Raw genomic sequence first — 17,594 nt, forward strand, 5'->3', positions numbered from 1 at the left:
GCTATTTTGGATGGGATGCCATCCAGAGGGACCTAGACAGGCTGCTCAGTAGGTACAGGAGAACCTCATGAGGTTCAGCAAAGCCAAGTGCAAGGTGTTGCGCCTGGGTTGAGCCAACCCCAATAAGTGCATGCTTAGGGAGGTAAAGATGGAACACAGCCCTGCTGGAAAGGACCTGGAGGTACTGGTGGACAGCATATAGACATGAGCCCTCGCAGCCGTGTAAGGCAACTGTATCCTGGGCTGCATCAAAAGAAGCGTGCTAAGCAGGGCAAGGGAGGCGATCCTGCCTTTTCACTCTGTAGAGTGAGACCTCACCTGGAGTACTACATCCAGTTGTGCAGTCCTCAGTACAGGAGAGATGTAGACCTGTTGGAGTGCATCCTGAAGAGGGCCACAAAAATGATGCCAGAGTTCGAACACTTCTCCTACAAGGACAGGCTAGGAAAGCTATTGCTGTGCAGCCTGAAGAAGAGAAGGCTCTGGGGGATAGACTCTTTAATGGGGCTATGTCAGGGTAGGATGGGGGAAATGGTTTCAAACTAAAATAAAGGAGATTTATATTGGATATAGGGAATAAGTTTTTACACTAAGAGTGGTGAGGCACAGGCATAGGTTGCCCAGGCTGTTGAGCAACCTGATGCAGCTGTAGGTGTCCCTATTCATTGCAGGGAAGTCAGACCAGATGATCTTTAAGGATCCCTTCCACCTCAAATGATTCTAGGTTAAGGCTGAGTAACACATCCTTCACGCACAGCAGCTAGCACGCTGGTTTTCCTCCAGGAACATGCCTGCGTTGTTAGTTTTCCTAAACCCACAATTAATTTTAATGAAACAATTTTCTTTTTTTAGACCAGCTTCAAAGGAGGAAAGAGGAGGAGTTTCTCCCACCCCACATCAATGAATTTGGGAAGGATGTGCTGTAGGATTCCTGAGGAAGCTTGTGTACTTGTTATGGACACGTGGAGGAAACCGGAGTTCACGCTCTGTGAAATAGGGTATTAATTCAAAGGCAGTGTTTTACAAGCAGTCTTCTGGGTCATCCAGGGATACAGAATCAGGGTAAGTTACACAACCATAGTCCCCACAGGACATACAAGAGTGCAGCTCGCCAAAGAGCACTGCTAAGCAGGCACTAACCTCACCCCTAACCTACGCTACCGGTGTGCCCACAGGTCTTATGTATGTGACTGCTCGGACGCGTTTTATTTTACTTTTTAATTAATCGCTCAGATGAAAGCTACGCCTTCAGGCTCTCCACAGGCTCTCCAGGCCCACCTTTCTGCCCACGGTTCCCTCCCCCCAGGTCTACACGACTCCTGCCGAGAGACGCGCGGAGGCGCCGGGTTGAGCCCCGCCGGCTGCCGTAGGCCGGGCGCTGTGCGCGTGCGCGATGCCGGCAGGCGGCTCGGAACGGCCGGGCGATGGCGCAGCGTGCGGGAGGGCGGGCTCTGTGCCTGCTGCGGGGCCGCCTGCTGCCCCCCGGCCCGGCGGCCGCCCGCCTCGGCTCCTCGGGGCCCGCGCTGCAGCGGGCGGCCGGCGCCGAGGAGGCAGGTGAGGCGGTGCGGGCCGCGCCGCGCTCCCTGCTCGCCTCGGGCCGTCGTGTGTCCTCTTGGGGGGCGGGCGGACGGGCGGTGACGCTCCGGGAGAGGCCGCGGGGCGTCCGCTGGTCGCGGCGTCCCGGCTGAGACCGGCCGAGGGCGGCGGGGTCGGCGTGTGAACTCCCGGCTCGGACTGCAGCCGGGAGAGCGGGGCCCGCCGCCCGGCCTAGGCGTACTGCGTGCGTGGAGGCCGGAGGTGGGTTAAGCGGAGATGGCCGTCCCGCTGAGCAACCCAGGGGTTTAGCTGCGCCTTCAGGACGAGTCACGGAGCAGAGAGGGCTGAGCGGTGTGCCGTGGCCGTGCTGTGCAGCTCGGTCCAGGCAGCCAGACTGTGCCCGTGCGCCTGAGTCAGAGCTGGAAAGGCCTTAGGCGGCCACGTGTATGCTCCTGTTTCTGAGCCTGAGAGGCATTCTGTAGTTCTGTAGCGGGGAAGGCTGAGCTGTAGTATGACAGTCACACAGAAGAAACACAATTCTGTGGTGTTTCTGTCCCTGGATTAACAAGCATGCAGCAAGTTGGGTGAAGGACCACGTCCAGATTTCAGTTAATCCTCTTGTTTTGGTGTATGCATTAGGTCGTTTGTCTCACCTGGTTTGCTCCATGCTATGTGAACAGGTATGTTGGCATCACAGAGGGCAGCATTAGGGTGCATTGAGCACCATGGGGGACCAGTAGCAGTGCAGGTGAGCACCTGTTTGGTGACTACAAGGCTATGACACAAACCTGAAACATTGTACAGAGGAAGAAAGAAAGCAATGAGGACTGCGTCTCAAGCATTTAAAATGAACACATTCATCTGAGGACTGTCTACTGTTGATACTCAGTGACTTGTGCCTCTTCATTATTTTGATGAGCGGTGCTACGTAGCTCGTGTAAAAGGCAGAAAGAAACCGTAGAACTTCTTTTTTTTTTTTTTTTTTTGCATAAGTATAGATGCTAACAGGTTTGGTTAGAAGATTTTCTTCAATCCGCAAAGTCAAAGAAAGCAGCCTATTGAATCTGTGTAGCAAGTGGTAGCCACAGGGAAATAGCTGCATGCTCTCTGTCTTCCCAATCTTGAGTTATGAATGGTAGTGTGAACAGGAAGCCTTCAACATGTAACATGGTGTGGTCATTTGATTATTTGAGTTGTGCAGGTTTGCAATTATAATTCAGGTTTGGGATGTGTTTTCTGTATTTCTGGATATTCCAGCATATCTTATTTCCATGCTGATTTTGTTGACTGTCAGCAGCAGTAGTATAGATTGCCAGTAGTGTGGCAAGGTGTGACTGTTCTGCGCGTTATTTGAAGTGAGTTGATGAAAATACAGTACAAAAAGAAAATTTTGTGTAGGAGTTTGCTGTAAAGGAAGATGATGAGTTGTAAAAATAACCAAGTGTAGAATTGTTCCAAAGGTGAAAGTGCTGTTTTTGTGGTGGCAAAGAGGCATTATCTTTTTAGAGCAGCTTGCTAACAGTGTAGCTCTGTCTGGTGCTGATGCTGGACTCACGTGCTGAGTTTCTAATGGTGAGTAGCAAATCAGAGACCAAAGATTCCTCATATCATCAGATGTCCTGTGGTATCGAGGAAGGTCAATATTGTTTCCATCCTACATTTTCTATTCTTTGTTCTTAGAAAATGTATACATTTGTGAGAGAAATACACTTCTGAATGTATTTCTTTCTCTCTGGAGTTTTCTGTTTTGCTGTGATCCTCCCAGAGTGCAAGAGCAAACCCAGAGCAGAGAACAAAAATCAGTTTTATATATTTGTGTAGAAGGAAAGCTTGATGCTTGTTTCTTCTTACAGATGCTGAAGTCAGTAGCAGGAAGAAGACATTCACTGAGGTTCAGACAGAACGATTGGAACAGGCAGATCGGAGTGTGTTAATTAAGTGCCCATCAAAACTTAATGAAAAAAAATTACTGCAGTATTTATCCAGTCATGGAAACATTGACAATTACTTCTTTTTTGAAAATCGTGTAAGTAGCTGACAATACAAACTAGAATCTAAACTTGGATGAAAAGAAACACAATCATTTGGTCAAGCCTTCATACATCTAAGTTATGCATATTAAACACAATATATTCAACTAGTTTTTGTCTTTATTATTGTTTACAAGGTGTTGCACAACAAATTTTTGTGTTTAAATTACCTAAGCAATGCCTGTTTTTAAGTGAATCTCGCCAAAGATTTTGTGCCAAATGTTTGAAATTTTAATATTGCACTGCTGATTGTCTGAAAAATAGAGCTAACCCTTTGTTATGCTTCTTTTTGAAGGTAGATTTAGTGCTTACTATCAAGAATAACAGCTTAAATTTTTTTGATGTTTTGTATAAAATTATCTTTAAAGTATTAACGTGCAGAAGCTACCATTCAGCTTCAGGACTCTTACTAATATGCCGTAGTATTCCCAGGCAGGTCTGAATAATGTGAGTGCAATCAGTTCAATGCTCATATGCATTTATCTAACTGTTTCCATTTTTAATGTTTTAGGGTATTCATGCTTTAATAGAATTTTCAGAGAAGAGCAGTGTAGCCTCACTACAGGCTGTTACTGGAATTCCAAGGGCTGCTGAGCATCATGTTGTCCCGTATAAATCCAGACTTTTTACTTTCACGCTGAAAAACCCTGGTAGTCAAGCTGCTGAAGAAAGGCCAGTCAACCTCTCTCCTCAGTCTCACATTCCAGTGAATGAGCTTATTCCAAAGCTTTGTCGTGCAGACAGTGTAAGTATAAGTTCTCTCAAATGCAAACAAACCTTGTCCATGTAACATTTGCAAGTGGTCGTGTGAAGCTTTTAAAGCATTTTTTTTCTGTTAAAAAAATAACCCCTGTTAGAATTGTGGCAATGGCTGTCATGCATTGAAACAAATAGAAAAAAATGACTGATGCTTACAATAATTTTGTCTGTAGGAAATAAACTTGTTTGAGTCTAAAGTTGTTTAAGAGCAGTGATAGTACGTGGATGAAAATATATATCGGTAGGCAGAAGATGGGTCGCTATGCTTTAGCAATGTTTATTTTCTTAAATAGGTAAGCAGTCAAATGTACACTCTGCTGGATGAGTATCAACTTACAGAAGAAAACATCAAGCTCCGATACCTGGCCTGTTCTCTGGTTCGGGATTTTGCACGCGCGTATTTTCCAGACAGCACTGTAAAGCCATTTGGCTCTTCAGTGAACACCTTTGGCAAATTGGGGTGTGATGTGGACATGTTTCTGGACTTCCGTGATATACAGAAGCATCCTACAAAAATGGTAAGATGATGCTGGCGGCTCCAGTCCTCATTCTTTGTAATAGGAAGAAAATAATTTGCTGGTTGTGCAGACTTTGTGTGTACTGTCAGGCTGAAGAAAACCTTCATCCTCCAAAGCTAATTCAGCAATACCAGACCTTCCAGTCCTGCTGCTTTTTTCTTTTCTGGAGCTGCTGGACTTGACCAATACTGGGCTGTGATTTTAGGGTCCTCTCTATCCTGATACATAATAATCTTATGCATGTGTGTGCGTGTGCATTTTGAGAGGGCTATCAGATTGTTTTTCCTCAGGTTAAAAAGTTACTGTAACAGTGCTACAGAAACATTACCTCCAAGGGTGTGTGGAGGTGTTGGGACCTGCTGGGGTAATGCTGGTGGATAATTGCAGTTAGTGCTGTTCATGTTTGCAGTGTCTGTCTGGAGACAATTTATAGTGTTAGCATCAGGTGGTTTCATTGAGAAGGGAATTGGTTTGGGTTACTCATGGAAGGAACCTGAGGGTGTGCTGGGAGTAGGACCTAGGAGTGAAACAGGAGCTGAGCCAAATAATAATGCGGACGTCCTTAGTTGTCGCACTTTCCATAATGTACTTTGTAATTATTTGATTATCTCATTGATAACACTGCAGTAAGCACCAAGACAAGTGATGCTTACTAAGCAAGTGTAGAGGCTTGAAATTGAAATATGTTCACTTGAATTTGATTACTAAATGCAGAATTTCCATCTGTATCTTGAGAAGTTGGATGGTTACACAAGACTGCCAATAAGCAATACTCAGGGAACAGCATTGCTTTCTTCAGCACACATATTAAATTTTATCTTAACTGTGTCTTCACCCATGCGAGGATGTGGAAATCTCTGCTGTGTATCCCTGTATTGGGATTCAGGCAGCTTCAGATTGTAAAGGTTATTTAGAATGGGTTGTATCTTAGTCCTGGTGCATGTAGGCAATTCCTTTTGAATTGGAGAAGGAAATACGAAAGGAGGTGAGAATTGGGACACTTTGAAAGCTGATTTGCTCAGCTTTTCTGTGCTACTTCTGTTTTGCCCTGTTTTTGATTTTTAAAGAAATATGCCTTCAATTCAGAGTTTTCATTTTTATTGCAGTGATTGATTATAATGAAAGATATGTCAGCAGAAAGACAGGATCACTGAGAGTTTGTTGGAAGGGTTAAAATCCAAGAACCCTTTACATTTAGTTGCCTCTTGAGTTTTGGGGAAAAAATCTAAGTATAAAATGCCTGTGTTCAAAGCACATATTGTAACTAGCTGAATTTGGTATTGATGCTCTGCAGCAGTAAAATCCTTCTTTCATGTCATATTTTCAAAAGAAAACTTGCACTCTGAAGGCAGTCTTGCGATGAAGAAGATGAATTCAGAATTACAAAACAGGCCTAAGGAAGAAAGGCAGTGGGTCATGGTGAATCTTAGGTGTGAAAACATCTTTCCCACAGTTTAACATTTGTTTTAATCCTTTTTATATGCATATATCTGTTGTTCAGTCAGACTGGTATTAGAAACTGTGTTGGATTGGTAAGCATATGATTTCTCTGAGCACATGTACTTCAGTAGGGCATTAATCCCAGTTCTGAGAAAAATGAGTATACCTAAAATGTATGACTTAATGTGTGGAAGCTGGAAGAGAGATCATCAAATTGGTCATTGTTCTGCAGAAGTCCTAACTGTTTTGTTTTGTTTTGTTTTTTAAAAATCTTTTTAAACTGGTGAGGTGTCTGGAGCACAAGTCTTATGAGGAGCGGCTGAGGGAGCTGGGATTGTTCAGTGTGGAGAAGAGGAGGCTCAGGGGAGACCTCACTGCACTGTACAACCTCCTGAAGGGACGTTGTGGTGAAGAGGGATTTGGCCTCTTCTCCCAGGCAACGAGCAGGACACGGGGCAATGGCCGCAAGTTGTATCAGAGGAGGTTTAGATGAGACATAAGGAAGAACTTTTTCTCTCAGAGTGGTCAGGCACTGGAATGGCTGCCCAGGGAGGTGGTGGAGTCGCCGTCCCTGGCGGTGTCCAAGAGGCGTCTGGATGACGTGCTGCGTGATGTGGTTTAGTGCTGGTGGAGGCAATGGTGATGAGGAGACGGTTGGACTGGATGATCTTGTAGGTCGTTTCCAACCTTGTGAGTCTATGATTCCTGTATTAACGCCCTGAAAAAGAACATTTGGCTGTTGATGTCATTTATCCTGAGAGGTCAACTTTTTGTTTGTGGTTTTGAAAAACATTTGCAAATCAAGAAGGGAGGCAAGTGTAATCACAGCTGCCCATTTTAAAATATTTTTTCTCTTTTGTTGTTTTTTATGTTTTGAATTTTGAAGTGATGACATGCCTCGATATCATGGAGTATTAGAGAATGCTTAATAAATTCAGATTAAATTGAATGATTCGTGTCACTGCAGTCCTATTTTGTAAGATCAGTGGAACAGAAATTCTCACTTTAACATCGCTGTGCTTGAGATCAGCTTCTAAAATAGTTTTGCAATCAAGGTATAGAACAAGGAGATTTTCTTTTGATTGACATAATGAACGATGTCATTCTAATGACAGATTTCCTAGACAATAGAACTTCCCTTAGCTTTTTTTTTAATTAGCATTTCTTTACATGTTCTTAGATGCCTCAGATCACAAGGACAACTAGTTCATGGTTGCTCTCCCAGTATTTAGCCTTTCTAGAGACATTTCAGTCCACATCATCAGTACTTCAGTAATTAGTTCCCTTCCCAAGATCAGATTATCAGCACAGCATTTGTTTCCAACTTCTGGTGGTTTGGCAGATCAGTGAATGACTTAAAGCAGAGTTCTGTGATAAGTTTAGAGTAACAACAGGTGTTTGAGAATAACATTTAAGCTACCAAGGGTAATGAATTTACCCCCAAAGTAGTAGTTTGTTCAAACCTGTTTTGAGTGGCATGGTAAGAACTGATGGAGAATCACAAGTGGTGTCAGTACTTCGTTCTCCCACAAGAGAAACCAAAACTCCATCTGTAAGTTCTACCAACTAAGAGCGTCTGTTTCATCATGAAAAAGTCCATCCAGCTTCTAAGATATCGAGCTGCCACCCAGGATGCCTATGTGTCAGCCAAGTCCCTCTATATTTTTTCTCCTGTTACCTCTCTCAGAGTTCATAGTTGCAGGCTCCTTTGAGCCAGCACTGCTGTAGCATGAAGCTGCACAGCGCTGTGGGGTTAGGGACCACTCTTCTGATACACTCACACATATGCTAGCTCTGTTGGCAGCAAGGAAAGGTTACCTTCGTTGTTATCACAGAGACATAAATTTCAGTTCCTGAGGTGTAACTGTAGGAAGGGTTGCAAGGTCTGTGATTTCTGAACTGTTTTGCCGGTCTGCATTCTTTGCACTGGCATGCTGACAACAAAAGTGACCACCTTTACTTGTCTCCTGGAGGACTAATTAATTCACCATGTAATGCTCTTTGTATTGCGTGAATTCATGTTCTATTCATCGTATGCTTCAGAGGGGAGGATAAGCCGCTATCAAGCATCAGGTCAGCAAGCAAAATTAGCTGAGGCTTAAAAACTGAGAGAGTATAAAGAGAACAGATTTTGTAGGTTGTTTTATTGGGATGTAAACTGCACGTGACAATTCAAAATTCAAAGATCCACAGGGAAATTTACGCCTGATGTCAGAGGGCAGCTGCTCTGGTGGAATTACTTTAAATCTTAAGGAAACTAACCTTCATCTTGAAGCAGCAAGCAACTCGCGTGCTGATTTTTTATTTTATTTTTAAATAAAAAGGCATTTTCCTTTATACTTGTACTAACTAGTACACTGTACTTTGAGGTTATGAAATAGAATTACTGGTGGTTTGAAATTGGCAAGTTACAGTTTGGTTGTGTTTTGTCCCTCCTGCCTTGTAATACCTTCTTCAGTCAACATATGTGCCGTCTTGAGAATCCCACATGAACTGTTTTAGGTAATGTAGTGGCATTGCACCCTCATCAGAATAGCCAACTTCACAGTAAGTTACTCACTATCAGCGTGGGAAAAATTGAATCACTGAGAAAAGAATTGTACAAGAAAAAGCAGTGTGGTTTAACTTTTTACAAGGTCTGCAGACTGCTTTGGAAAATCCACTGTACTACACTGCTACTCTGCAAGCTCTTGTAATCTTGCAGAAGTATTCTTAAATTTCTCTTTAGTTCCAGAACTAACAGTTTACTTTTCAAAATCTTTCGTTAGAAAAAAGGTCCCTTTGAAATGGAGTATCAGATGAAAAGATTGCCATCAGAAAGGTTAGCAACTCAGAAGATTCTTTCTATAATTGGTGACTGTCTTGACAATTTTGGTCCTGGGTATTCAAATGTACAGAAGATACTCAACGCTCGCTGCCCCCTGGTGAAATTCTCCCATCAACCAACAGGATTCCAGTGCGACCTGTCAGTGAGCAACAGGTAAGACCTGGTTTTAAATGGTTCAGGGTGAATACTAAGTTCTGGAAACTTGTCATGAGAAGTTTTCAGCCAACTCAGTTCTGTGTTTTGTATCAAATATGAATGTTGGGTCTGAAAGGGATATTTTTGCCTATTAGAATTTTGTTTCCTAGTGTGTTAAATATCAGTTTCTCCAGTGTAGTAAGTAATTGCTAGCAAAAACTGAAAAACTGCCTTCCCAATAAGGTTGTCTTGTAAGGAACTGAAAGCAGACATGGTTCTTCAGTCATCTCTTCATGTACATGTATATGCAAAGCCTTGTTTGGATTGCTTTCCAAATTAAGCAGCCATATCATGATAATTGTAATTATCAGCTGATTTGCAGTCATTGGATTTCAAGTTATTTTGGGTTCTGCATCCTTTTTATGGGCAAAAGATTTGGAATACTGCATTAACATTGTGCATTAGAAAGCAGCCTGAAGTTTTACTGTCATTTGTACCATTCACAACAGCACCCAGTAGAGGGAGCAGGCATCTCACAAATTGTTCTCTGCATCTTTTTTCCTTTTCAGATTGCTCCCATGTTTTTAGGTAATCAGTGGCTGATAGTCAAGCATTTGATTTATTTGTTTTGCAGTCACTTACTTTATTAAGAAATAACCACCTGTGATGTATGCATCACAGAATTAAAAACAAGTACATCCCCATTTTTTTTGTTGGGGATGGTAAAACACAAGTGATTGTCTTTCAAAATTCTTTTCAACTCACCTTCTACTACAGATTTTGTAATTTGCACACATCAGATGCGGTCAGGTCAGTCAGACTGAATTTTCTGAATTACCCCACATTCTGTTTCAGAATATACAGGAGTTCTGTGATATTTATATGTGATATATATATATTAGGATCAGAGGGAATGGTTTCAAGCTATGGCAGGGGAGATTCAGGCTGGACATGAGGAAGTATTACTTTTCAGAAAGGGTGGTCAGGCACTGAATGGATGCCCAGGGAGGTGGTGGAGTCACCGACCCTGGGGGTGTTCAAGGAAAGGCTGGATGTTGTGTTGAGGGACATGGTTTAGTGGGAGCTATTGGGAATAGGTGAACGGTTGGACTGGGTGATCTTTTAGGTCTTTTCCAACCTTGGTGATTCTATGATTCTATGATTTGTTCAGTATTGTCACAACATTAACATTTTTTTAATGTTTAGCCACAGTGAGAGTCAGCATAGGTTTCCTGGCAGGTATTTTTTTTTTTCTTTTTAATTCTCTGCAAAAGATGGTTTTGTGGGACTATGTTAGTATTGTTACCTGGAGAAATAAGAAATCTTTGTGGACACAAGGAGAACCTCACAATTGAAACTTTAGAAGTGCAGGTATTAGAAGGCTTTGATGCAGCAGCCATCCCCAAATGCCTTGGTGAATTTTTAGAGGAATTGAGTGCAAGACTGGAAGTAAGAGCAGGGTAGTTCAGCAAGCACTTTAAACTAGCTTTGCAATGTAAGTCTTGCTCTCACATCCTCCTTCCATTTATTATCTGCTCTATATTGCCCTCCCATTTGTACACTATAAGAAAGTTTGTACATCCATGTGATGAAACAGAGCTGATCCATCTGAAAACTTGTGTCCTTCCAGGTTAGTTGTTTTGCAGCAGGACCTGGATTTGGATAGTTATTATGAACAACTGTCAGCACAATGGATGTGGTAACACAGAAATAAGAGTGAGCACCTGGGAGCAAAGCTGCTGCTTTCAGCTGCAGTGTCTGCTTGTGTTTGTTTAAAGAATTTGCTGAACGACTTCAAATTTCTTCCAGTCACACCAATAACATTTTTAATACTTCAGAATTGTTTTCAAACAAGATTAAGTGCATTTTATGCTGTCACAAACTGAATGACATCCAACTTCAAACGTTAGTTGTTGGAAAATCAATAAATTGTTAAGTCTTTAGAGTGAGATTGTAAGATAAGTTTATTTTGTATTTTTTGTATTGGTTTTTTTCCCCCTCTATGTTAGGATAGGGATGTTCTCTAGTACAGCCCAAAGGCAATTATGGCTAAATTATGTGGTTTTGGCCTTGACTGTGTGTAGATCTAACTCCAAATACATAATGTTCTTTTTTCTTTTCCACTATCCTGTGGAACAAGGAAACAGGAAACAGCACAAGTGCAGTATTATTGTTTACCTTTAACTGTATCCTTTTTATTATTGGCGGTTATCAGATACATTATCCTGGACAATTTCAGACTCTTTCATCTGCTTTGTTTGTTTGTTTTCCATGAATAAAAGTTATATGTGGATTTTTGTTTGTTTCTTTGTTTTTATATTGATGCTCTCTTCCCTTATAACTGATAATTTGTGCTGAACAGCCAGCACTGGCATCATAATAATAATTGCATAATTATTTACGTCTTACTTTTTTTCTTCCTCAGCATTGCTATAAGGTGTTCAGAACTCCTGTATATTTACGGCTGTTTAGATCCCCGTGTGAGAGCTCTGGTGTTCAGTTTACGATGCTGGGCCCGTGTTCATGGCCTTACAAACAGTGTGCCTGGTACCTGGATTACAAACTTCTCTTTAACCATGATGATCATGTTTTTTCTGCAAAAGAGATCGCCACCTATCATTCCAACACTAGACCAACTTAAAGAGCTGGCAGGTAAGAGCAACTGTTTGTGAAAGAGCTTGAGGCGTTTCTCACAATTATTGTAACTTTGTAAGGTTAGGAATAAACCCAAGCCATTCCTCTGTGCTCTCAAGTAGCAATATGCATTGCCTGTGCCTGATGTTTGAGGGAACGTGGAAGTTTCATATGTACTTTTTGTAAAAGTAATTTATCCTAAAATGCAAACCACATCAGTTTTCAGTACAGTGCTTAATTCTGCTCAGAGTGCCTTGGACAACTTAAAATCATTTATGTTCCCAGTGCTCTCACGCTGTTTCTTTTTGTTGTTTATTTTGCAGCAGACTCGTAAGATTTAAAATGTCTCTGCAGGTTTTAAGGATTTTGTGCAGATTATTATATGTGCCAGGGGAAGTTTAGGTTGGAGATCAGGAAAACTTCTTTACAGAAAGGGTTGTTAAGCACTGGAATAGGCTCCCCAAGGAGGTGGTTGAGTCACCATCCGTGGATGTGTTCAAAAACTGTTTTATGTGGTGCTCAGGGACATGATTTAGTGGTGGGTTGTTAGAGTTAGGGTAGGACGGATAGGTTGCGGTTGGACTTGGTGATCTTGAAGGTCTTTTCCAACCTGAGTGATTCTGTGATTCTACAATTCTGTGTTTTGTTTTAAAGACACCAAGTGTACCTGTATTCCCACACTCTTTGTAATGTCCTTGAGACTATTCAGGGCAATTGCAAATAATTTTTTACCTTAATAAGCAAGTTGTTCTGACTGTCGTAATATTTCAATTTCAGAGCATGTTATCTTCAGCTAATTGAACAAAGCATGGAAAATGACATCCCAAATTCTTGATTCCTTGCTTTTTTCCACAGCTTATTGACATGCTTCCTTGGAAGCTTTGAGAAGATGATCTGCCTTCTGTTGCTTTAAAATAATTTGAATGTTTCCATTAGCAGTTACCAACAGACTCTCAAAAATGAAGCGCTTGTATACGCAGAATAACGAAACAGCTATTTATGAAATTTTTACAAGATATTCCTAATAGCTTTTCTGAAAAAGAGGATGGACGCTTGAGTGTAGCTGTTGATGCCTTTGTGTAGTTATTAACCTCAGAAAACTTTACTGGCTCAGTGTATTATAAAGCTCTGTATGCAGAGATACCATGTTTGTTGCTTCAACTTCAGAGATATATAGATGTCATACACCTTATTCCTGTAGGTTTTTGAAAATACATTTTCCCTTAGTTTGTCCAAAGATTTGTTTTTCCTTTTAAATCTTTAACCATTTAATTTGAATCTTAGCCTTAAAGTTTGTTATGAGTTTGTAATTTGCATTACTTAATACGGTACGTTCATTGAAATCTTATATATGTCTTATATCTGAATTTTGTTATGTACAATGGCATTTTACTTTTTATCTGTTCAAAATACGCTTGCAATTTTTGTTTCAGATGAAAAAGACAAACATGTAATTGGAGGGTATGATTGCTCATTTGTGAGCGACTTCAGCAAGGTTAAGCCTACAAAAAACACGGAAACGCTTGGTAGGTAAATCTTCATTACCTTTGCTTTTTCTGAGTGTGCTGACAATAAACATCTCCGCGATGCTCAATGCTGGTTCGCTTTCTCTCCCTCAGATGAGTTGCTGTGTGACTTTTTTCAATACTTTGGAAACTTCGACTTCAGAAAGAATTCCATAAATCTTCGAAAGGTAAATGAATTTTAATTTCTCATCGTTATCAATTAAACTTCTACTGTCTTCAGTTTGAGCAACTGCCCGTGTTAAACGACTGCTTTCATTTTTAAGTATGTATGCAGTGTGCATTCAAATCGGTTGTTACCAGAAACTGAGTCCTCTGCTTGAAGGAAGAGCTTTCTCCTCGAACCCTGATTGCTTATGGTAACATTCTTAACAGTGCTGTGTCAGTACTTGTATATGTTGGAAAGCAGAAACTATGATGCTTAGTCTTTATGATTCTTTTGTGACCACCCTATATAAAAAGTGACTGTTTTAAAAAGCAGGAACTTTTAAAATGTCACAATATTTGTCGTAGCAAAAGTCAGTGACAAACATAGCACACTTAAAAACTTTGCGTTTCAAGCTGTGAGTACAAATCCAAACAGTGTCCACATTAAAATTTAAACTGAGTTTTGAAACTTGCTTTTTACACTTCTGTTTCTTGCTGCAGTTACCATCAACCTTCAGTTAGCCTAGTTACAACTCAGTGAGCATGACAGATAACATGATTGTATGCTTACCAAGAGGTCTGCACTGTAATCATGTTTTCTTTATATAATTAAGTCATGCTCTTTGGGGATTTCTGTGTGAGTATGTATATGAAGGCATAATAGAGACATATATGCAAATACAGTAACTACTAACACCTGTTCCTGCTGGGCTTCTTGCAGACTGAGGGCTTTCATTGCTTTGTTGCTGTGTGGTCACTCTTGGTTGTGTTTCATTTCCTACTTTAGCACTAACAGTTTCTGGCATAGAAGTTGTTTGTTTTTCTGATATAGATCAATCTGGAAACTAAGTAAGCTGGATAACTGTTGTTTGCCACTATGCCTTAAAAGGCAAGTTAAAAAATAAAAAATAAAATAAAAAATAAAAAAAAAACAAAACAACACCATAACAAACCTCCTTGTGCTGATCCTGAACTGGACAAGGGAAATGTCTGCGTTGTGGATGTTCTTCTGTTTAACTAGTTGTCCTAGCCCTGGAGCAAGGGTATGCAGCATGCATGTGAACACTTCTGGACTAGCATTAGCTGCTAGGTTCCTGGTAGGACATGCAGTGGAAGGCTTGTAGAGATGCTGTACTGCACAGCAAGTCACCTGAGGAGTGCTGATAAGCAGTGTGATGGAAGTGTATATAACTAGCAAACTACATAGTTGACAATAACTTGTATTTTACCATACTAAGTGCATGAAAGTGGACCGTGGTCTAAATAGCTCTGTACTTAAATGACAAACTGAACTGGGGAGAATTTCAGCCAGGGCAGTAATCTTGCTTTATTATACCAGCTCTTAGTGAGCACTGTGAGAGAAATGATTTAACAGGTGAAGCTCATGAAGTCATTTATCAGACTAGGCTGTGCACGTTAACTTGATACTCATGCTGCCCATACACAAACAGAGATAGGAGTAGATTGCAGCAAGTGGAGTTTGAGGTTTGTGGAAAAGCAAATGGGAGAACGGCCAAAAAGACAGGGTGAGTTGTTGTAGTACATTCTTTGCCTTGAAGGAAAGTTCAGTGTGGCAAGGAAAGCAACCACAAAGAGGATTTAGAGAACAGGAGTCCTACGCTCAGATTGGCAGGAAAATTAACTTGATTAATGATGCCTATTTTTTTCCCCAGAAAGTGGTCTTCTGGGTCAGAAAACTCTCAGTGTAGTCACTTGAGTGATTTGTTCCTTGCTCAGCGTATGATGCATATGTGCAACTTTTTCTTCACACTATCTGCAGGGAAAGGAAGTAAATAAACCTGAGTCGTCTCCTCTTTATATCTGGAATCCTTTTGAACAAGACCTTAATATCAGCAAGAATGTTAATCAGCCACAGCTGGAGAAATTTGTTGCTGTGGCCAGAGAAAGTGCCTGGATTTTACAGAAGGAAGATAAAACTCAGCAGATGATCAATAAGGAACCCTGGGGACTGGCAGCTGTACTGATACCATTTGGAAAAAGCAATCCAAACACGATGAAGAGTAGGACAAAGGGAATGGGAAGTGAAACAATCAAAAGCCTCTTGGACTCTTTAAAGTTAAGTGATGCAAACAACGTACAGAAAGCAGTGGGAAAGTGACTTTCAGCACAGAAAACACAGTAGCTGCTGTTCTGTTTTAGGAATTGAATGTGGCACAATTTGAAGAATATTGCTTTTAATATTTCTTGTGTGGTGAAATGGAGAGTTGGGTGGCCTCTGATTGTCATTGTGATGTTTTTTGTACAGGTCTACTTTCTGTACATCATCTCCTCCTTTACTCTTCACTTTTCCCTGTGTTTTGTGAATGAAGAGCATTAAAATGCAAATTTTACAGGTACATTTTGGAAGTAGACTTTGGTCACTCTTCAAAAAAGAAAAAAAAACGAACGAAAAGAGGAGCATGGGAAAAAGCCACTGGGAATTGTTTCAGTTAGTTCTTTTTGGTTAAGTAAAAGCTCAAGAAGTAACCCCCTTTCAGTGAAAGTACATCTTAAAAGAAGATGAATTTTGAACCACTGCTTCTGCTGCAGTCACATGCAGGAAGCCAGTAAAAGTAAAGTGCATGTGTCTATTTTTGTAATTGTTTTCAATTCATGGGGCTAGAGCTAAGACAAAAATAAAGAGAATGGAATTAGATAACAGGGTTTACAGTTTCGTAGGTTATTGCTCTCCAAGGATAGAGCACCTGTTTTGTGTTGGAAAAGTGGGTGTGCTTGTGTTTACCACCTGTCCTCAAACTTCTTCAACCAAATCTTTATTATTTTTATGCAGATAGTGCTTGTTCCGACTCATCAGCTCATGTTTCTGATTTTGCCTTCAATTTAAGCTTGTACTTCAGGTTCCAGTAGGGGACTTTTTTTGGTGCCCTTCTGGCCTTATCAACTCTCCTGAAAGTTGCTGCCTACTGGACAGCACCAAAACCTTCCTCTCGCTATCTCTGCTTCTCTTTTTGTCCTTTTTGAGATTTCACAGGAAATCCTGTAACATACTTGAGCCCACAGTCCTGTCTTACTTTTCAGATACTCAGTGGAGTGCTGACTGTCCATGTTTCAGATCAGCTAGGCCAGCAAGAGTCAACTTTTCTCACTGCCTTGAAGAAAGCATTGAGTTCTCTGTGCTTATACCATAAGAGAGTGTTTTTGGGGGAGTGTAGAGAGGGGGCTGGAAGGAATGAAGACACAAAGAGAAATGGAAAGAGAGCACACAAAGTACAGATTTTCAGGTAGATTTGTGATTATTCTGCCTGTCCAGTTTGTGCCACCGATGCATTAAAACTAAATGGCAAGCATGATAAGAACAATTACACAGATTGTTATTTTGACTCTTAAAGAAGTACTGTACAAGAATTACTGTAAATGAGAGATTGTCCTACGGATGCAATATTCATGTTTATGATAACTTTCATTTTCGGTATTTCTAGATTCTTTAATGCTGTTCTGGTATATGCTTTCTTGTGGGCTTTTCTTTTTGTTTGTCAGAACTGGTGTTATCATGTCTCTTTTCCCTGAGATATATTTATTAGAGATCATAAAGGAAGTAATGTGTAATTCCAGAGTATCTGTAAAAACACTGCTCGATAAGGAGTTCAGCAGTTAACAGTCTAAACAGACTTTGAGGGACAGATCAATGCTACATTAATTTATTTGAGTTTTAAAATAATATTCATATGTGTCCATTTCACACTGCTAGATGTTCTATCAAAGAATGACTTACAGATTTATTATCTTAGTCACAGGAATTAATTCTTCTATTAACTTTCCTGAGCCTTGAAATTCAAACTTAGCTTTCTACTTAAAATCTCTGTGCTAGTGTATAAGCTATGACCTTTTTTGGAGGCTGGATGAAGTTTACTGTAACTTATTATTGGTGCTAATACAAATATTTTCATAGCAAGCTTATGGATGCGGTAAGCAGTCTGTTGCTAACTTAAACTTTATAGAACCAAGATATGTTTTCTTCTGTTTCCTAAGGAGTAGACTTGAAAGCTTTTTGAAGCATTTGAAGATTAGGTGACACTTCAGTACT

General features: G+C 40.8%; 1 protein-coding gene across 1 annotated transcript; it reads left to right on the forward strand.

Moving 5' to 3' along the window:
* Positions 1–1,424: 1,424 nt before the first annotated feature.
* On the forward strand, positions 1,425–16,973 carry LOC122159319 (mitochondrial poly(A) polymerase). Its single transcript, XM_042816801.1, has 9 exons — positions 1,425–1,554; positions 3,390–3,562; positions 4,078–4,311; positions 4,619–4,843; positions 9,052–9,263; positions 11,671–11,897; positions 13,313–13,405; positions 13,499–13,572; positions 15,330–16,973. The coding sequence occupies exons 1-9, from the start codon at positions 1,425–1,427 to the stop codon at positions 15,666–15,668; spliced, it is 1,707 nt and encodes a 568-aa protein (XP_042672735.1). The 3' UTR covers positions 15,669–16,973.
* Positions 16,974–17,594: the final 621 nt, after the last annotated feature.

Source organism: Centrocercus urophasianus, unplaced genomic scaffold (genome assembly GCF_019232065.1).
Source record: "Centrocercus urophasianus isolate 14NV4802_14NV808 unplaced genomic scaffold, USGS_Curo_1.0 seq_16, whole genome shotgun sequence".
NCBI classification, from domain to species: domain Eukaryota; kingdom Metazoa; phylum Chordata; class Aves; order Galliformes; family Phasianidae; genus Centrocercus; species Centrocercus urophasianus.